A 22,969-nucleotide genomic window follows, 5' to 3' on the forward strand; every position below is an offset into this window, starting at 1 on the left:
GAGCGTATGGCGAGGGCGATTTCGTCGGAGGTGGGAGCGGCGTCCAGCAACACCCTGTCCTCCCCGGACAGGGAAGGCAGCGCGATATCCCTGAGCAGGGTACGGGAATCCTCTTCCGAGCAAGAAGAGACCGGGGAATACACCTCGCGGAAATGCTCCGCGAAACAGGAGACAATTTCTTCTGGCTCAGTTACACACACACCATTCGATTTCTCAATCAGCGGGACCACACGATTCGCTCTCTCCTTTTTATCCAACCACGCTATCAGTTTACCAGCCTTATCACCCACATCATACAGTCGCCCCTGTTGCTCTCTACTAAGGCCCCTGGCCGCCTCCGTAACGAGGGCCCTATAAGCCGCTTGTTTGAGCTGGAGGACATGTAGTGCAGCATCCTTCACCCCATCTTCTAGATTACCCTCCAGCTCAGCTATTTCAGCCTCCACCCGGGTCACCTCCTCCCGCTCGCGCCTCCGGGCGTGGGAAATAAGGGATAGGGCCTCCCCTCTAAGTACTGTTTTGAAGGCCTCCCACAAGGAAATAGCTGAAGGCACTGACCCCACATTCTCCTCAAAATAGCGCTGGAGGGATTTAATCAAGTCAGCGCGAATGGTGGGGTCGCGCAGGTACCAGGAATTGATTGGGACTACCCTGCTCTCAGCCCTCGGAAAGACATCAAAATGCAACAATAGCGGGGAGTGGTCCGAGATACCCCGTGCCAAATGGCGCACCTCCCCCACCCTCCCGACATGGGCCGCCGGGACAAGGACATAATCAAGCCGTGAGAGACTACCATGGGCCCCAGAGTGGAAAGTGTATTGCAGCTGCGTGGGATGTTTTAAGCGCCAGCAGTCCACCAATCCCAGTGTATCCAAGAGGCCAGATAGCCACGCCTGTGCCCGGGGGAGGTCCCTAGGGGGGTGACGATCCACAGTCCCAGAAACCACCGCGTTGAAATCCCCCCCCACCACCAGAAGCCCCCCCGGAAGGCCAAGGAGGAGGCGCCCCAGATCTGCAACGGTGGTCGACTGCAACCCCGGTGGGACGTACACTGACACAAAGACAACCACTTTGCCCTCCATTCTACCCACCAAGACAGTGTAACGTCCCCTATCATCGTGGAGCACCTCATCAATTTCTAACGGGAGCGAGTTCTTTACCATGATACCCACACCCCTCGAGCCTGACGTGAAGCCCGAGTGGGCCACGAGGCGGTAGCCACGCCGATTCATGGCGCAGAAGGAATTGCCAATAAGGTGTGTCTCCTGCAGGAAGACCACATCAGGCGAGAGTCGCTTCAGATACTGTAGGACCACACCTCGTTTGATCCTGTCCCCCAGTCCATTGACGTTCCAAGACAACAAAGTTAACTCCCTACCCCCCATCATACACAGAAACCATCATTCGTCCCCCCGAGAGCACAGTAGAACCAACACAAAAAAAGGGTTGCCTTGTGACAATAACGAACAACACCCCATCCCTGCCCACCCACCCCAACCAAACTCCCCCCTCCCTGCACCCCTGCATGAGCCCAGACAGCCCCCCCAACGTGCAGTGTGCCTGTCGCCCCATAGATAGTTAAACTAACTAGACCCCCAGAGGAGGAGGGAGAACCCCCAAGAGACCCCACACAACCTCCATAGGAGGGGAACTTAAGCAATCCGACGTATAGTCAAAAGTGGCATCATTTTTGTACCGAGCGAGGCCTAATATTAGTCCCTCAGTCTTGGTCCGGCGAGCCCTCTCCCCCAGCCGCTCCCCCCCCGCCACCCCGATCCCGATCTCCAGACAGAGTATCCAGCCAGTCCCCGGCCGCTTCGGGACGATCAAAAAAGTGTGTGCGACCGTCCACCTCCACTCGCAGCTTAGCTGGGAAAAGCATGGCATATTTGAGATTTAGGTCCCGAAGACGGCGCTTGACACCAAGGAAGCTCAGTCTCTGCTTCTGGACCGCAGGGGTGAAATCAGGATAGAAATTAATGTCCATATTGTCAAGTCTAATCGGTCCCTGTAGTCTGGAGGATTGCAGGATAGCGTCTCTGTCCCGAAAATTAAAAATCCGGGCGATGAGAGGTCTCGGAGCGGCTCCGACCTTAGGCCTTCCCCCGGGAACCCTGTGGGCCCTCTCCACAGCAAAGAATTTACTCAGCCCCCGTGGCTGGAGATGGGTAACAATCAGGTCTTCCACGAAAAGGTCCGCCGCCGCTTCCTCACGTCCCTCAGGCACCCCGATGATACGGATGTTGTTCCTCCGGGCCCGACTCTCGGAGTCCTCCAGGCGACGATCCATCAGCGCACTCGCCCGAGCAAGCCGGCGCACCTCCGTTTGCAGGGCCGCAACATCTGTCGTAAGGCCCGATGCGGTGTGGGCCAAAGAATCGACTCGGTCGTTGGTCTTGGAGAGATCGGCCCTTATCAGGCCAACATCTACGAGGACCGAGTCGATCTTCTGCGCCAGTGTGTCAAAACGCTGGCCCACAGAGGCCTTCATCTCGGCGATGGCGCCCATGACATCCCGCAGAGTCAGATCCGTGGGCAGATCGGGGGCATCAGTGGGGCCCTCAGGGGATCTGCGTGGCACCTCAGGAGATCCCTTCTGGAGGGTATAGCGATCCATGCTGTTGGACTGATGGGCTGCGCCACGCCGGGTCGATTTTACCTTTGCCCGATCGCCATCTTGTTTCGTGGCCATGGTCCCAATCTCCCGATCGCACCAGCCACGTCGTGAAGGGCGGGCAAGCCGGTCCATGGGCTCCGGGGGGGTGCCACCCCAGATCTGCGGGGCGGATCACAGCCGGCGGGCAGGCAGGGTCCCCCAGCGAGGCCACACCAACACACAAAGCCCCGCGACCCAACCTCGCATATACAGCAAGGAGGGTGCGAAAGCGAAAGTGAAAGTGTGGGTTACGCGAGCCACCAAGCCCTATCCGCCGCTGTTATTCACTTCGTCACTGGATCGCCCCACAACGCAAATCCGGGGTTCGGCTAGGAGAAGGCCGCAAACCTCAATTGGTGCTAAAGTCGATGTCCGAGGTCCGATTTGGAAGCGGAAAACGGGCGCCACCTCAGCTCGGGCTCACCAACACAGTCCCCTCATCTGGGACAGGATATGTTCAGGATAGTCATAGGAGGTCGCGGAGGTCCTCGGGAGCCTCGCACCTACGCGGCCATCTTGGTTGCGCGCTAGGCTCCTCCCTGATGAGATATCATATTTTTAGTACACATATCTGGCTACAAAATATGATGTGGTAGGCCTCTAGGCAGGCTTTGGAGCCAATACACATGCTGTCATAGGATCTCAGTATGATACCTTGTGAATGGCTCAGGCTACAAATGGTGGGTGTCAGACAATGGTCATGGTGTTGAATGCTACAGCTAATCGAAGGTTGAGTAGATGGACTCTACTTCCCTGGAGAAAATACTCCCTTAATTAAAGTAGATACTGACAATCCATTGCATTCTCAGAAAAGTTATAACAATGGCTAGCTTGAATCTCTCTGCATCTGCCATCAGAGCTGAACCCTCCCCCAGATGGGCTCATGCCAATGGCAAGGTCGAGAATTTAATATTCACAATCAAAAAGGAAAATATAATGACATCAATGCAAGAGACAAACCTTGAATTGACACTTAACATGTCCTGTAGGAGCCTTGGTCCACTCCACGCTCCTCAACAAAACGGGAAGGATAATAGCCCTCTTGCAGTGCCCTATAATTGGCACCATTACCAACCTTCACCACATAGAATCACCATGAAGAAAGGCACTGACCACTGAAGGGGGGGCGCAAAAATCCCAATATCTTTGAAGAAGACCTGCTATTAGTCAAAGACTGTCTTCTTATTGAAGGACATCATTGTGATGGCTGCTAGCGGTGATGTCAGAATCATTGGACATGTTTCGGACATTGAAAAATTCCCAAAAGTAGGCATCCTAGGGAAGAATTGGTTTTAGCCCTGATAGTTAGTTCCAGGTCCAGAACAGGTCTATCTCTTAATCTGTACTGTTGTGTAGTTACACAAACTCTTCAACACAGGCTCTTCCCATGAACATAAAAATATGTATCCCCTAAGCATCATGTGACAAAATATTTTTGGCTTTATATGGCTTTTCTCTTTTTAAAATGTATAGTATCCTTCATAATATATATAATAAAGCCAGTGTGTATACATAATACTCTGTCTGTTTATAAGATTCTGATTATCCGGCTAGAAAGTGTATATTGTCTATATAACAGCACTTAAAGTTACCAAAAGCCACAGTGCACTGTATTGATATGTGCAAAAAGAACTATTGATGGGCAGAATGCAGAACAATCTCATACATTCACCCCAGTACAGAGCTCTGGGCCTAAATCCATCGTTTTTTTGCTCCGGCCATCACCACCCCCTTTTGTACCGCTGTATTGATATGTGCCATAAAATACCCCTTGTCATCCATTATGAAAAATATTACAAGTCACTTAAGAGTTCCAAGACCATATAGAGGAAAGAGGCCGAAGAAACTCCGGCATGACATGTAAAATCATTGTATTTCATATAATACATTTTAACACCATCACCCTTCCCACAAACTAAATCTTGTGGCCCGATTCACGAAGGGCCCATACGTTCGTAGTGGAGGCCCCGCACTTGTGACATGGGGGGCCGCACTTGTGGCGGGACCTCTGCACTGAAGTTACTCACTGCAGAGGTCCCACCACCAGTGTGCCTCCCCCCCCCCCCCCCACCAGTGCAGCCCCCCCCCCCCCCCTGTCACGAGTGCGGGCCTTCTGCTATGAATGTATAAGCCCTTCGTGAAGCAGGCCCTTAGTGTCTTGCTGTTTCATAATAAAAGCAGAATCTAGAGTGTGAAATTAAACACACCAAAAAGTGTTTAGTAATTTGTTGCAAAAATATATTAGTATCAATTTAATATAAGTCAGAATTTGAAAAATGCAGTAACTCAGCATGTGCAGCCATTTGTTATTTTGGTTGTGTACTCTGCAGCTGTAATGATACTCTGTGACCTGTCTTCTACTTGTGCTGCTAGCAGGAGCCATTATGGCCTCACAACTCAACAGTAATAACTGACTCACTACAGTTGAGCAACGACTTTATTTTGTCAACGTCACTGGATTGAAATAAGGAAATTTGAGATAGGCTTTTATACAGGTGTTGCAGGCTCCTATGTATTATAAACGTATAATTGACTTTGAAGAGAAAAAAATGCAAGAGTTCCACTTTAAAAATCACGTATTAAATAAGTCAAAAGTTAACGATGTCACTGTATTCGTATTGGGTAGAGTTTGCAATAGTCGATTTCAGTTATTTATGTATTAATTTAATGCAGTTTTATATAGCGTGGACTTTACCCAAAGGTGTCAGTGCGCTTTATGGCGGCGTGTTATCAGTGTGAACAAGTGCTCGAGCTCGGCGCGCTTCTGGACGGCGCTTGTCAGCTTGAAGGAAGCATGAAGCAGAAATGTTTTTGTTTTCTCTCTCCTCTCTTTGGCTGGGCTCTGTGGGGCGCTGGCAGGGCTCTGGTTCAGCAGCGGTCCAATCGCGGAGCGTCCAGCAGTAGCAGCAGCAGCGGCAGCTCGAGCGACTCGGACAGCAGCAGCTCCACGTCGGACTCGGAGACGGAGAGCAGCTCGAGCGGCAGCGGCCGCAGCAAGCCCCCGCACTGCTCCAGCCCGGAGGTAAGCCCTTCTCCGCAACTTTTACCGCAGAAACTCACGCAGTGCACTTTTATTTTTGGTTAGCGCTGCGCTGTGCTTGTTGTCTCGTATATACTCTACTTTACCCAGGTAAAAAAAAAAAAAAACACGTCACATTCCAGTCTTAGGAACTACGTGCAGCGTGAGGAACCGTCTGGGCTGAGTTGGGAAACAGGACAGGGGGTGGCCAGATGTCAGTGGAAACCTGAGAGGCCCCATGTTGTAATGCAGAAGGAATGGGGCAGGGTCGTCCGGCTATAGCTGTACCCCTAAGTGCGCGGTCATTGCTCGTCTGAGGAACTATAGCTGCAGTCTTATGCATGAACGTATTTAGTTTAATTCTGCTTTTTGACAGATAGTGAGCAATAGAGCATGGTGTATTAGTTCAAACACAAGATTAGGCAGCCGACATGTATTGCTCAATATACCTAATAAATTACAGCAAAGATGAAAAACTGCAGAGGGCCCCAAGTTGGTCAAGCCAATAAGGTTTCTGAGGTGTCCTGGTTCCCTCATTTTTGCAATAACTTAAGCACCATGTTTGCTTTTGGCAGCAACCTAAACAGGAGTAGGCCCACATTCCAAGTCCGATGTGCTGTGTCGTCAGAGAAAATAATCAGTTTCATTGACATATTTAGCGCATTCACTTGGTAACCAGGGTCCAGGGAACCATTTACACAAGTGGTCATGACAACGCATAGCCAGTAGGCTTGGTGCCATGCTTAAGCATTTACACACTGTGTCACGGGAGCGCATAAGTATACTCATCTTCTGGAATAGCGGGTGGACGCAAACTATCACACAGGGCAATGCCTCAACACTCCTTCCATCAAATACATCAAATTGTGATATTTATCATAGCCACAGGCAAGTGTCTGACAACTACTCTGAGGCAGCAACACAAGTTCTCAAGAGGCAGCAACAAGGCCCTGTGAGAAGGCGGGAGCTAAGGACCTCCTTAGCAACCTAGGGGTCTGCCCACTAAACAGGCTTTTCCTAGACTTCCTATCAGGAAATTATGACCCAACTGACAGGGATAAGAGCCAATCTCGTGAGCAGATCCTGTAATCTAATGAAACAAGATAAAATGAGAAAGGATGATGCAAGAAGCAACACACTCATCCATACAGCCATTCACACACCGAGCAAGCCACCCATACAGCTAATCACACACCTGCTCACCCACCCATATGGTCACTCACATCACATACCCACTTACTCACCCATACAGTTACTGACACACCCACTCACTCATACATATACCAACACATTTACTCACTCACCTATACAGTCACTAACACAAGCACACACTCACCCATACAGCCACTCTTGCATTTACTCACTCACTCAGTCACTCACACACCCACTCACTCACTCATACAACACGTATGCACCCATTCACTCACCCATACAGCCACTCACAAACCCCATCACTCACCCATACAGCTTCTCACATACTCACTCACTCACCTATACACCACTGACGCACCGGTTCACTCAGCCAAACACACAGTCAATCACTCACCCATACAGCAACTCACACACCCACTCACACACCAATACAACCACTCACCCACACAACCACACACACCCATAGAGCCACTCAGACAACTACTCACACTACACACAGTCACTCACATAATATGTTACGAAAAGTATCACTCATTGGTAGGAAAGAAAGAATAGCAATTTAACTTATGCAGTAGCTTAGCATATATCTTTAATTCTCAGAAACGTTTTTGAAACACATTCACCGGATGATGTCATCAGTGATGTCATTATTGATGTCATTTGAGATGTCATGAGTGATGTCACTGACCATGTTATGAGTGATGTAATATGTGAGGTCATAAGCAGTGCATTGCAGGGGTGTAAGTTATAGTTAGCTCAGGTAACTATAATTGCTGAATTTCTATTGTTTTGTACAAGTGAAATCTGAGCCTAACTATAACGTCCCTATACCTTTGTTTTTTCAGTAAAAACAAAATATATATATGTCGCAAAACCAGCCTAAACCCTCCTCTTTTTTACATTACTCATAACGTTCCTTTACCATTACCACCCCTAAGGCCTTAAATTACCCATACCTCCCTTTACCATTACCTACTCCTATAACCTAAAATTACCCATGCCTCCTTTTACCACTATCAGCCCGAAACCCTAAAAATAGCTTTACTACTACCCACTCCAACCCCTCAATTTACCCTTACCTCCCTTCCCACTTCCCACTCCTAAACCCTACAATTACCCCTACTTTCCTATTCCTCTACCCACCCCTTAACCCTAAAATTAACGTAACCTCCCTTTACCATTTGTCAACCAAAACCCCTAAGAGTACCCGAACCTCCCTTTACCACTACCCATCCTTAAACCCTAAATTTACTGTTAAATGTACTCTTCCCATAACCATATGTGTCTACTGTCCAGTGTTTTATGGTACATACATAATGATTCGGACAATAAGCTGTTGCTCTCCTTGGATGCAGAAAAGGCTTTTGACTGGGTTGAGTGGGGGTATATTTTCTGCACCTTTCACGGGGCAGGGATAGGTCTTAGTTTTTTGGCTAAGGTACGGTGACTTTACATAGCGCCCTCTGCACAAATTGACTATGGGGGCTCATATTTCGAAACCCTTCCACATATCTCGGGCGTGAGGCAGGGTTGCCTGCTGTGACCCTTATTGTTCCTTTTAGCTCTTGAACCTTTGGCGGCAGCTATCTGCCAGTCCACCATATAAGGGGTGCAGATACGTCTGTAGGCGTTTGCAAGATCCTCCTCTAAGCTGATGATATCTCATTGACTAGGAGTGAGCAAGACTCCTCTGTCCTCCACCTCATATCTCTAATATTTGCCTTTTTGGTCTTCTCCGGATACAAACTAAATTGGTCTAAGTGGAAGACATTACCGCTAACGCATAAGGACCGGCGGCCTCCAGGGGATGCTTTCGACTTCACGTGGAAGACCTCGGATTTGAATTATTTGAGATTCTTGATTAACAGGGGTTTGGATAACATGGTGGCCAATAATATTCAGCCCTTGCTGACTAAAATGGAACGGGACGATGATGAGGATGTTGACAGCCACCAGATTTAACTGTTTTTGGAATGTACATCTGTTTTTATTTAACCGAGCCAGTGGAAAACTAACGACAAATTCTGAGCATTATATGTCAATGCTGGCACCAGCTTAGAAGGCCCAAATTTAATATAGATTGGTTGTTGCTTCTGTGACTCCAGAAATATGTGAAAGTACAACTTCATCAATGTATCTCTAGATCTACATTTTCTGTTTTCATGGTCACAGAACCAGGAAGGGTGAAGAATGTAGGTTGCCTCTCCATATTTATTGGAAATGTTTTGCAAGATGTTCTGAGAGCTAGGTGTAGGCTCTGATTGCATGGAAACGGCATCTGGAATCTAGAATCTATTAAGTGATGCTGAACCATTCCTTTGACTTTCCAGCAGTGGACTGCTGAACCATTGCACCACATGCAGGCTCAGGCTGCTGATTGTGACAGTGAAAGAAGACATATTCCTGGGCCTGAGGAACATCATGGAACCCCCAACGCAAGCTGCAAATTTGTGCTATAAGAGTGTGGGGGAGCAGGAGAATGACACCCACAACTCTGGGTGGCAGATCCCCTGTCAGGGAAATCAATCTGAAATGTGAACGTCCTTCTGTCACACAAATCCCCACTTCTGGGCCCTCCTTCATGGTCTGATGCCAAAGTGGGCTGGATGCTTTGCCCCACACCCATGGACACTGAGGTTAAACACTGCAGCCTAGAAGAAATCAACTAGGTCTTTAAAATCTTGATGTTGTAATATACCCTTTACAAATATTATCTCAAATAACAGTAATTCTTCACCCCAACTCATTATCTTATGTGGTTAGGTTCGGTTGTATTCAGATATGTGTGTATGTTTTTGCTTCTTTCACAAAGTCGGGAAACTTATTGAAGGCAGGATAGGTGACGTTTTACGTCACATGGCCCATGAATGCCTGTAGTCGGATGTCCCGCCCAGGAATGGTGGGACTCCCCGATGGAGGAAATCAAGGTGTTGCCTGCCTTCAGCTAGCAGGGATGGTTTACTTACTGACACTCAGAATTCCTCTGACAGGAGTAGCTTTTAGGCAAAACAGAGCTTCTATGCACCCATGCATTACGAATTTTGTGATTCATTGTTCATCTGCTCTCCCAAAGTAATTATATAATGTCTCAACATAACCATGTCACCTTCTTTTATCAAAACTATCAAATGCAAAAAGACAATATGTCTTTGTAGATTATATGCATAAAGTCAGGAATGTGCTTTGATTGTGGCACAGTGAGTGATATGCTAAGTTGGCGGGGAGGGAGAGTGAGTCCATGTGGACAGTACAGCGGCACAGCTGTCTAGAGAAAGCAATTCAGACAAGTAGGAATGAAAACCTCAAGCAATATGATGGCTCTCCCCTCATGCTGGGTAATCATTTCAGAGAAGTAAAAGGTAAGAATACATTCATAAAGGTGCAAAAAGGCCAAAGAAGGTGCCTAGTTGTACTGAGGTGAAGTGTAAACAGTACCCTGGAAGCACTTAAGTTCCGGGCCAGAAACAGAGTAGTGCACCAGGCTAAGTAGTTAATCACAATGGTATATAAGCTCAACACAGGTGAAGAGTAGAGCAGTCTAGTAAATATACAGGAGAACACAAAGTAGTAAGCAATCTATACCAAAGTGAGGAGTACAACAAACAGAAACACAAGTAGCAGATCACAAAGTTTTATGCAGTCTACATCTAGGTGCATAGAAGAACATATTTATACGTAAATAGCAATCTCAAAGAGGTGTGCAAGATGTACAGATGTGCCTTGAGTACAATAATCAGATAACTAAATAAAAATAATAAAACAGCAATCCTCAGATCTTTAAAGTGAGTTTCTACTCAATTTGCACTGCAGGGGGGTCCTTTAGGGTTTGGGAGAGGAGGAGCACCGCTATAAATCTACTCTCATCCGATGTTATGTCCACCACATGTCCATCAGGTCATAGTGGCAGTATCCCCATCTTGTTTAGAATGGGGTAACTCTCACCAAATGTTTCTGCCTGTGACTGCCATGCGAGGCAGTGCTAGGCAGCGAACTCTACCAATGACACCAATGTGCAGTAGGACTACTGGTGAATGCAGCTGAAAACTCCAGATGAAAGGTTAGTCCAAAAGTAGGAATTAGCCAAGGAATGGGCCCCAGAATAACAGATTTCCTTGGTCATGGGTCATTCACTTCAACCACAGGCTTATTTGGATCAGTTTCTTTTAGCCATTGTGATAAGGCATTGTCAATCATATTTTACTTTAGCCCAGAAAATTATTTTTCTCTCACTTTCATGCTTTTCGTGGTTTGATGTACTGTTTCATGTGGAGAACTTGGATTCCAATGCATAAGGGACAATTTGACATCTAATAAGAAAATTCAGTCATCACACTTTTTGTCACTTGCAATTCTTTGTCTCATTAACCCCTTCGCTGCGGCGGAAATTCCGCCGCAGCGCTGGGGGGTGCGGGGGGGCAGCGCGGTGGCCCGGTGCTCATGACGGAGCCACTCCGTCATGAGCCACGGTTGGGCTGTGCTCATGACGGAGTGGTTCCGTCATGACTCCGCCCACAGCGATAATCGCCCGCACAGGCGGGGAATTAGCGCCGCGTGGGCGGCGCGGCCGCCAACGGCCGCAGCATGACGGAACCACTCCGTCATGAGCACACGGCAACCGTGGCTCATGACGGCATGGTTCCGTCATGAGCACGGAAGGAGTTAATTCATTATGTGTATATAAAGCAGGCTTCGTTTTCTTACTGCAGCCAACATTATTGAATGCTCATGTTCTACCTAGCATGAGAGTCTGACCCTAAAAATACTTCCTAATTGCTTCTTGTATATCACATCAGATGAATATTTTGGGATCTGTCTGTCCCATTATTGTAAGCAAAAATAAGTTAGGATCTATGTATACAAGATGTTCACATGTTAATATGTGGTCATTTGATCAGAACTCCCATCACCAGTACTGTACCGTCATCACCACCATCGATACCACCACTAATACCACCCCAATGTCACTCCACCATCATTATCTCCAGTACCACTTATACTACCGAAACAAGACCAATATCACACCACCACCAATATCCTCAATAGTACCACAACCACCAACACAAATAACACCACCAATATCATCAAAATCACATCCCTATTCCCGCTTCCACCACCACCACTGCTACTATCAAGCAATTACAAAGCCAGTAAGTCTGGCTTATACCCACAGTTAGGTGGAAACATTACTACTAGGGGCTTGTGTTTGCATGCATTGTTACATTACACACAGACCTATTAGTTTGACCAGTGTTTGTTTACAGATGCCTTATTGTTAATGCACAATGGGGGTGTCTAACTCCCACAGAACAGTGTGTGACGTTTTTGGTTCAATGTAGGTGGGATAGGTGATGGCAAGGATAATCCTTAACTCCCCTCCTACTGCTCACTGCTCCTACTTTTAACTTGCCACCCCACTCTCACCGCAACCACATTTCTAGCACCTACCCATATTGTAGATGTTCTATCAGGAGGACTATCTTTTGAAATGAAAAGTATAATGCCTCTATGATTTTCATGGCACAATATAAATACTCAAAGGACTATATTTTGCTTCACCGAAGACATTTTTAATATAACTGTGGACCTGTTGGAAGGATTATCTTCTTTTTGGACTAAAGATAGTCCTGCTATCATGTTATGAGTATGGAGAGGCAGCTGGGAGATGGCGTGGTTATTGGGGCTGGCATAGATAAGGGAAAGGTTGGCATGGGTGGATACACTGCCCCTGACAGTTTATCCTCCCACACAGGGTTTAAAATGTTTTCCAAATACTGATTTTTCGGGGGGACTCTCACAACTTTTTATAGGGTTGGGTAACATCTGGAAGACTTGGGTTAATTATGTCACTTTAGGAAAGAGGAAAGCGTGCTTGTGCTGGCTACTTACATTCATCCTCGGCTAATCACATGCACACAGAAATGTAAAAACTTTTTGTTCTCTTTCTGTCACTCATCAGAGTGACAGAAACAATTAATTTTGAGCAACAACCTCTTCATCCATACAGAAGCTCATTCTGCAGTTTATATCTAACTCTCTCCCAAATGAATCAGTTCCAGTTGCCTCAACACCCTACTGGATGGCCCACTGGCCCAGGATCTTGTTCCATACCCTGACTTTTATACTCACATATGTAAGTCAACGTAGTATGTTAAAACCAAATAATTAAGAACTCATTCAGAGTTAAAACAAATTAGTAGAAATACATTTTTGTTGAAAGGCAGAAAAAAAGAAGAACATTCAGCCAATGATTGATATTAGAATATCAACATTTTGGAAAAAAATAGTTGTGGATCTCATATTAAATCTAGTTAGAAAAGAAAGTTTTAATTTTAGAACATTGTAAAATCTTTCTAAAATTCCTAAAAATTGGAACTGAAAGGGTGTGCAGATTTGTTTAGGCTAAAAGTGATTTTCGAGTTGATGTAGCCTTTTCTAGTTGTACCCCAACCTAAACAGTAACAAGCATTTACAAATCAATAGGACACGCATTACGTGAGACCTATTGCATTGCAAACGGTAGTCATCACGGACAACAGAAGAGAGGGCGGGGAGGGAGGAGGTACAGACAATGGGCGGGCGGGGGGAGAAGGCACGGACAACAGGAGTGCGGGTGGGGGTGAGGGGGAGAAGGCACGGACAGTGGGAGGGAGGGGGGAGTAGAGAAGGCATTAGGAGAACCTCATTAAAGAAAATAGTGCTCACAGTCTAAATAACACGTACCATGTAACAATCGAAGTAAAGGCACCAATCACCATAGGAGGTGACAAAGGACGAGGAGGCGGTACTAAGGAGGGACTAACAAGCATATTGATGAATCAGAAGCTAGCATTTAGGACAAACAATGACACAAGCCAATGGCAAACATGGGCGGAGAGTGGGCGGGGCTTCAATTAGGTACTCGTCTACAATAAGTCTCGCAGGGCAGCGCATGTGCGCTGGCTCAGGCTCGACCTAAGAAGGATGGAGAAATGGAAAGAATAACATAAGAGGACTGAAGAAAAGATAAGGCAACAACAGAAGATGGAGTCAGGGTCAGAAAAAGGATGAGAGGAGAAATAAAGGTGACCACCAGCAAAAATAGAAAAATAGAAAAAACGTGGTAGAAGGAGAAACCAAACTAATTTTAAAAAACATGAAGAGGGGAGTGTGTGTGAGGATGCCTATTCCAAATAAAAAGAAAAAAAATGAGCGAGACAGGAGGACGGGGAGGGTGGAAGAGAGAGAGAGAACGTCATCCAGTGACAGAACACGGTAATGGAAGGGTGTGAAGGAAAATGGGATATGTGCGGTCTTTGCAGAAATACCATCGGAGAGAACCGTTTTTCAAGATTGTCAGTGTAAACTAAGTGCATGTAACATTTGGTGCAGGCATAAGATAAATAAAGATTAATGTTGATGTCCATGGTTACCCAACTGAACTCTATTTTAGAACATTTATAAACACCATTTAATGTTATGTATGAGTGATTTTTTTATGATTGAAGTCTGCAAAAGCCATGTAGAATGGTCCACAAGATGTACTAATTGCATTCCTGAATTCCCATAGCACCCGAACCCAATTACAAGACAACCTCTGGTCGCATTTGCCTAGGTTTTTTCAGTCGTTACTTAAAGGAACCCGTTGCATTTTACAATTCCCTCCAAGTATTAAAGTGCTAAACGCATTGTAAGATTTTTTTTATCTCCTAGATTTACTAATTGACGGATAAACTTGCACAGTTAATATTTTTTATCATGGCTATTTAGTTGTAGGTATGAAGTTAACGATTTATTTTAATACTTTCCAGGCACTGAGTGTACTTGTGCATTATGCTGTGTTACACAGTCCAGTATTTAATGGATGCTACATACCAGTTCAGCCTCTTCAGAGTGGAAAGATGATGCTCATGCAATGGGGAAAAGAGAGGTGTGAATACAATATAAGTTTCTAAAGGTTTCCCGTAGCAGAGATTTCCTCAATATTCCATGCTATCTAGAAGTTTGGCCCCACTCATCCTGTCTGGATTTATGAATAGACAATTTATTAGTATTCTATCTTTCCATGAGCAGTCAGTGGAACTCACTTCCGCAGGTGTGTTTTTCACCTATATGCTTTATTAAAGCTGGGGAGTGGACCAAGATGGCTTTTGTAGACCTTGTCTCAATTTAGAGGAGTCCGTTCCAGATAACGACCAGCTTTGAGTTGTTATTTCCTTCTAAGCAGAATCAAAGGGGGATTGGGAAAAAACACCTTTTTAGGGTGAAGGCAACTAATGCAATGTTTGGTGTGAGGTGGTCTAGTGGTCCACAAAGAAACACTTTGGTGGCATGATGTAAGTGTCACATGAAGGGAAAGGGCCATATGGAATCTTGTGGACCTTTTCCAAAACTGCCTCAAATAGTGTATCATATCCCTGCCTCTCCACTTTAAGCTTTTAGCATAGTTATCAACCATAATTGTCCTACATGCGTTTTGCCTAACCTCTACATTTTGTATATAATAGCACTTGACTATAAAGAAAGCACACCTTGCCTGCAAAAAATTACAATCAGCCACAGGAGACGTTCCTCTTTCTGCGTGTCACCTTTGGGCCATATCCACCATACATAGAGATGAATATATGGGTTTGATCTATAAAAGGTAATGTTGAGCACCTGGCCTCTATTTGGCAGTTGTATTACAAATGATGTGGGTCCTGGTAGGACACTATTGTCACAAAGTTAGTATTGCCTGAACGAGAACACTTTCTAGTGCACAAATTAGCTTTATATTTGACTCTTCAATAAAGACTTTACTCTAATGTAACAGTGCTGTGACATTTCTACATTAAATTAGGATTCCCTGCAAAACCCTTGTTTAAATTTCCAGCCTGGAAATACCAGTAGAAACTGTTTATGCTTTATCCTTATGCCTTAATCTGCTGTCTTATTTGGAGTTTGACCAGGCCTGTGATTGGCTTTTGAACCTACACAGAAGCCTGATTGATTCCTCCTAAAACCATGATTTCTTGGAGCCCCCTACCAATGTGTTGACCACCAAACCTTTTAGTCTGTCTTCCTCTGGACACTGCACTAAGTTGTGTGGGCATCTCCTGTTCACTGTCACATCCTACCATTCCACAGTTTACTTCTGAGTTTGACATTCACTCGCTCACTCATAGCCTCACTCATTCACTCTCACCCATTAACTCTCACTTGCTTTTCCATACAGAAACTCACATTTACACTCACTTAGCCAGTCAGTCTCTCAACCACTTTCTAATTAGCTCTCTTTCACTCTCACACTCACTCCTATGCACACACTCACTCTCATTCACTCAGTCACTCATGCTTTCCCTCTCACTCACACTCTTACCAACAGTCACACTTACTCGCTCACTTACTTACTCACTTAAACTCTCAAAAGCACAGAGCAGCATTGGAAACATATTTTATCCTTACCTAGCTTCCTCATCTTGAGGGTCTCCAATCCTCCAAAGCAGCAGCAGAGCAGAAATCTAGTGCAGGAAATAGGTTCTAACAGGGTGAGATATGTGTGTTGCAAATGAGAAGCCAGACAAAACAGCAGGGTCATAACTGAATAGAGGAAGGCATGCACCCCATCCTTGCTTCTGACAGGGATGGAAGTGCAGATCTATCAGAAGCTGACTTGGAATCCTGTGTGGATTTCAGTTAGCCCAGGAAATCACTGATTAGTGCCCCGACTCCCTCTGTAAAAGGCTTAGTGGTTCAAGGTAGAGACTAGACAGGGTGAGGGAAATACTTGATCCTTGGGGGAATTTACATAACAAGCAGGAGGTTCCTGAGGTGTGTAAGACCGTTTTCACCAACCATTCCCTCTGGGATACGAATGAGGTGAATCATTTCAGGGCTGCATTTCTGATTCTCATTCTGTTTTCCAGCACACCGAGCTATCTTCGGTGATCAATGATATGCAATGCTGCTGAGAGAGCGCGTAAGCTCAATAACCAGGTGTTACCATTGTCCAGCTTGCAATAAAAATTATCTAGCCATTTTAAAATGTCCAGACTGGTAGTCAGCTACTAAATGATTCTCATTGATATACATTTTTAGCTGATATTTATTGGTTTCCCAAGATGAGTTGGACAGGGGTCTGTAGTTCAATACAAGGTTTAGTTGAGGTTTGGCTTTCCTTCCCAACTCCTCACTCACTTTTGGATTAACACTGATGAAGACCTGTACACTACACCCAGTGGACACCTGGTGGGCAGGCAGCATGACTTTTACTTGAAGAAACCCAATCCATGGGCGCTAAATTGTTAATACTCGGTGAATAGGCTCATAGACAACCTCTCGCTCACAGTAGCATTGTGGATCCAGCCGCAGTTGGGACCAAAAGCTACCCTGGCAGCCATGGTACAACTAGAAAGTGTTGTTGGTCCCCTGAAAAAGAATGGTGTTGTAGTGCACAAGATCCATTACCTGGTGTTCTTCTTCTCCAACCAAGCACACTGCTGGGGGAGTCATGTACAACCAGTATGCCGCTCAGAAATAAAGCAGCCTGCCTATGCTCAACTGGTATTCAAAGGGAGTGAGATTTGGGATGGATCAATGGAAGGTGGTCCCTGCCCCGACTGCTGTACTTTTTTGGTGCCCTCCCAGTATGGATCTCAAGGCCAATGCTTAAGGACCTGGATTCCATGATCACATCGTTCCTATGGGGAACGGGCCGCAGACGAGTGGCCCTAACCACGCTGTAACGATTTTTGGCGACAGGTGGACTGACGGTGCCAGATCTAGAGCTATATTACTTGGCGGCGCAGCTCAACTGGCTGATCCAGTGGCTAGCAGCAGGGCGGAACCCGGAACGGACCCAGTATCCATTCGTGCCTACAGGCACGGAGAAGGCAAAACTGATACTGCAAGTATGAAGGCAGACAACACAAGACACTATGGAAACCAAGATGATTAATAAGTGCTGGTCCAGGTACCTCCAACGCGCGAATCATAGAATCCCGTACTTTCCAGAGCTGCTGCTGGTGCTACTTTGTGGCCTCCCAAACAGAGGGAGCTGGGCGGATAAAGAGGACTGGGAGGAGGCCGAAGTACAGAGAACGAGGGACGTATACCATGCCTCAGAAATGCTCCCCTTCGAGGACTTTCGGGCTGAATATGATGTACCCCAGGGTCACTTGCTACTACATAGGGCAATCACCATGAGTATGAGAAAGCATTGGGGGACAGGAACCGTGAAGACCCAGGTACTGGACGGCTACTGATATAGCGCCATATCGGCGGGGAGGATAAAAACAGTCTCTTGTCAATATAGAGCCATGAGCCAAGACATTCAGAAATCGATTGAGCAATTGCAGTGGCAGGACGATCTGAGGAGGCCTGGAAGAGTATAGTCAAGAGAACATTAAAAGCAACTAGAAATGCAAGGTTTAAACTAATTAACTATTACGTCCTACAAAGGGTCTACCTCACTCCGGCGCGCATCAGGAAGCACTTCCATGTTGAGGAGGCGGCATGCCCTAGGTGTAGGTTTAGAGAGGCACACATACTACACATGTTCAGGGACTGACCCAAGTCGACTCCATTCTGGGAAGAGGTCCTTCACATCTTAAGAGCAATTGTAGATAAAGAAATCCAGCGTACCCCAGGGCACTGCATACTGGGCTTGATCCCACATACAGCCAAAACCAAAGCAACAGCAAAATTACAGGATCTAGCGTTGATATTAGCCAAGCGGTAGATCACTAGGAATTGGAAATCGGCAGGGGTACCAAGGGCTAGAACATGGAAGCATGAGCTCGAAAAATGGGCAAGTGCGGAAGGGAGCGTACTGTTGGCAAAGGCAGAACGGGGCATAGGCACCATTGACAGAGTCAGAGCATGGGGACAATTAGTAGATGAACTGACAGCACCCGAGCAGGAACAGGAGCAGCTAACTCCTGACGACTCCCCTCTGCGAAACCGGACAGCAGAGGTAGAGCAGGACAGATAGAGAGGAGACAGGTCCTCCCCAGGAAGCCCCTCCCCCCGCCATCGACATAGGAACACATGACGCATGCAATCAAAAGATCCCACTGCAGGGACAGACTAGTCGTTAGTCACCTGAGAAGAGAGGGCAACAACGCAGAAGCAACTCAAGAGAGAGGGAACGAGATACTAGTTGGAGGGTTGAGTATAGAATGTCAGCAATGCATTAAGATATAGGTATTTACCACATAGATTGGTTTGTATGCATTGTGCCGAATTTTAAATGCCAATAAAATCTGGTTAAAAAAAATGAATGGAGGGTGGTAATAGTTCCATGCTCAATAGGAGAGAAGCAGCAGCCTCCCCCGTCCCCCAGAGGGATCACTGAGACCAAGGAGTTAAAAAGGGACAATTGAGAATCCTGCCATAAACTGTAACTTTTGTGGTGGGCGGGGGAAGGGGAAACAAACTAGATAGTGATATAGTCCCCTCCCTCCCGGCAACTGCCTGGTCTGGCAGAAGTGAACCGATACAGAAGTCATGGTGCACTCCACAAAATCATCCACCTCCTCACCCATCACCACATCAGCAGAAACATGAGTTCTGTTCAATGAGTGCTGGAAGTGCATTGCTCACTGAGCCACATGACAAGTCCCTCGTCTTATTTACAAGGCGAAGTTAAGCCACTTAAAGTAGCTTAACGCCGCCTTGTAAATAAGGCAAAGGGCTTAACGGCGTTCTGGGGGCGTTAAGTCCTTGTAAATATGCCCCCGGGGCATCTCTACAAGGAATTAACACCGCCAGAACATCACTTTTAGTGACGTTCTGGTGGCGTTAAGTCCTTCGCCTTATCTGCAAGGCAGCGTTAAGCCACTTAAGGTGGCTTAACGCCGCCTTGTAAATAATGCCCCTATTCACGCAGCACATAGCGTGAAAGGTGCGGGCAATGGACGTTGCAGTGGGTGTTCTGCCGCAACACCCATTGCTTTTTGACGCTGCCCCATATTTACAAGGTATGGGTCAGCGCCAAATATAAGACCAGGAAATACCCGGTCTTAAATAGGCGAAAGGAGGAAAAATGTTTTGTTTCTCCTCGTATATTGCTCTTTCCACGTGTGGTGCATTCTGCAGCACACACGAATAGAGCAAATTGCCTGTTAAGATTGTTTATGTGCAGGAAGGTGTCCCTTCCTGCACATAAACAATCACCCCTGCTGCACAGGCACCCTGGCAAAATGGCGCTAGGGTGTCTGCGCTGGTGCTAGGCAGCTTCTTTAACACCAGCACTTGAAGAAACGCAGGGGTGCACCGTATTTATGTAAACATGGCGCATCTCTACGTTCTGAAACTGCTGGTGTGTGGCGTTAATAATTTTGTCGTAACACCGTGCTCAGACAGTTTCTTGTACATATGCACTCTTCACTTTAGTGCCAAAAAAGGCTCTAGTACCTGTGAAAATCTAGTGAAAAAAATCATTAAACAGTCACATATTTGTCATCAGTTTTGCAAAAACGGATTTGATCAATGTGGAAATATGTTTTCCAAGTGGGGCAAATTAGAAAAGAGTTAAGGTGTATTTCTACCATAACGCAAACTCTTAACCAGTAGGTTGTATAACTGAGGCCCATCTGTTCTTTGAATTTGGGTGTGCTCATGGAAATCCATGTAGTCTTTGAGATTATTGTAATCTCCAAAAATGAGTAACTTTCCCAAATTCTTATGCATGAACCTACAACTGTAACAAAATTACTCACTTCGTTGCAAACTAGCCCACATTTCTAATATCTTTAACGTCCATATGCCTGTTTGTTTACTTGTGAGAACACTCACGTAAAAACATATTAACCCCTTCCCTGCTCATGACGGAACCACTCCGTCATGAACCACGGGTGCCGTGTGCTCATGACGGAGTGGTTCCGTCATGCCGCGGCCGTTGGCGGCCGCTCCTCCCACGCGGCGCTAATTCCCCGCCTGTGCGGGCAATTAGCGCAGTGGGCGGAGTCGTGACGGAACCACTCCGTCATGAGCACAGCTCAACCGTGACTCATGACGGAGTGGCTCCGTCATGAGCACAGCGCCACCGCGCTGCCCCCAAACCCCCCCCAGCGCTGCAGCGGAATTCCTGCCGCAGCCAAGGGGTTAAGAAGATGTGTGTTAGCACTGACGTGAGTAAAGTAAACCATGCTGGTATAATGTAGGACCATAATTTGCATGTTTTTATATGTTTTGTTGTATGCTTATGTAGGGCACGAGTACATTGTATCCATCTCAAATGCTGAAACTTGCTATTTTGTTTTGTAGCCTGAGCCGCCAGCATCAAACAAGTGGCAGTTGGACAAGTGGCTAAACAAAGTTAAGCCTCAAAAGAGCTCTGTTCTGAATCAAAATGGCATTAAAGAGGTGGAGAGCAGGCAGTACTACAGCCAGCTAAAGGACAAAAAGCAGGACTGTGAGGAAGTCCCATCGCTTTGCTGCTCTCCGCCCAGCGACACCCAGATCCCGGTCAAAGAGGAGCAGCGACCAAGGACTGCTAATAAAACCCCTGGAAAGAAAACAGGGAAGCAGAAACCTCAGGTGGCAGCAGTTGCAGCTGTAGATGAAAATTCACTTTTGAAAGCGTCTTTGTGTAAAAAGCTACTACGAAGGACAGAGAGGACCTCGGCTGGTGGTGAAGGGACTTGCCACCAGGACCAGGCCTTGAGCCAAGGTATTTTGGCAGACACCCTATGCGAGCTGTCTAAAAGCAAACTGACTTGTACCAACAGAACTCTGTGCAGGCAAGAACTTCGGCCTGCCAGCGTTGCCTGCGAAAAGAGGAGGACGCGGAGGATAAGCAAACCAGCTCCCAAATCGAAGGAGTTTATTGAGGCAGAATCTTCATCTTTGTCGCCATCATCGGACCTAGGTGTAGACTCTGAACAAGAGAATTCTCAGTTGCCAAAACTTCCTGCCATTCCCGCTGGCACTGACCAGCGACTGAAAGAATGCGTCAAGAGTAATAATAACCGACTTAATAATTATAACACTGCTGTTGGGTCCACCAACACCAGGACTACAAGTGATACAGCCAAGGAGCCGGATGAACCCTTCTACACACTAGTTCCTTTTGGCAGAAATGAGCTCTTACCCCTTTCAAAGGACACTGATGAGTTAAGGTCACTGTGGGTTCAGATTGATTTGGGTCTTCTATCCCGAATACCATACCCTTTGTCCTACCAGACTTTAGAGATGAGCACAAAGCCAACAGAAGAAGGCCTCCCACAGCTAAGGAATGGCGCGGACCTCCCACCAGAAAACTGTTTTCCAAAAAGCAAAAGGAAACGCAAGGTACATTTTTGGCATTTATTGATCATTGGTTATTGCCACAGTCCCTAGTTTTTAATATTACACTATACTCAGTGTAAACAGTTAACATATGTGTGTGGCATGTAACTTTATGTGAAAAAGAAAATGTTTCTCAAAAAATGAATTCAAGCAATCATAGTTACAGTTAAAAATTCAAAGTAAAAGGCCATAGCAATTGAATGGAAATGTAATACTCCAAAAATATAAGCGGTGTGCTTCTCACCATGAACGAAATAACCTCTGGGCGCTGTACAGGTTTAATAAATGTCCCTTATCTGAGTCACTGCAAAGTAAGAACTAGCATGTTATGTACCTATTGGTGTGTAATGTTATAGCTACATGTATTGTATTAAGTTCCCACTCGAGTCCAGTACCTTATTTTTAAAACATTGTAAAACAAAAATGTAAGGACAGGTGCCTAAGTTATTATTCAGCACTAATGAATTCCGGGGTTGAAGAATCCCAAGGCTGCCTAGTCTTCATTAAAGCTCAGGGCTTTGTTCTGCCAGCCTGCACTTCCTGTAACTTTAGCCCACTTTTTCATGTTCTTTTTTATTCCTGCTTTCTCCCTCTGTTATTGTTTTCCCATTTCTCGCTTCCTTTTCTTTGTCCCGTTTCTCTCTTTTTGCCTCGTGTTGGTTCAAATTCTATTCGGAGATTTGAAAATATAGAAGACGTATGGAATTTTCTGAAAATTGGTATGTGGGTTTGCTGTTTGGATTTTTTCTCGAGTCTAGGGCCTGATGTGTGAAATTTCCATTTGCAACAAGTGGTATTATGCACTGACTTTTTCCTAACAGAAAAAAAGAATTTTGCAAAACAACCTCTGTGCTAATAGGTCGGTTCACAACATTGCAAAGCAAAGTGGGTTCAAA

The 22,969-nt window shown here is 46.0% G+C and overlaps 1 protein-coding gene across 1 annotated transcript in view; it reads left to right on the forward strand.

The window, feature by feature from the left end:
- AFF3 (ALF transcription elongation factor 3) overlaps positions 1-22,969 on the forward strand; it is a 1,727,663-nt gene that overhangs the window by 1,516,860 nt on the left and 187,834 nt on the right. Inside the window, exons 10-11 of the mRNA XM_085622771.1 lie at positions 5,516-5,678; positions 21,051-22,076. Of these exons, the coding sequence (XP_085478897.1) occupies positions 5,516-5,678; positions 21,051-22,076 (1,189 nt within the window). The remainder of the gene's footprint in view (positions 1-5,515; positions 5,679-21,050; positions 22,077-22,969) is intronic.

Source organism: Triturus cristatus, chromosome 8, assembly GCF_964204655.1.
Source record: "Triturus cristatus chromosome 8, aTriCri1.1, whole genome shotgun sequence".
NCBI classification, from domain to species: domain Eukaryota; kingdom Metazoa; phylum Chordata; class Amphibia; order Caudata; family Salamandridae; genus Triturus; species Triturus cristatus.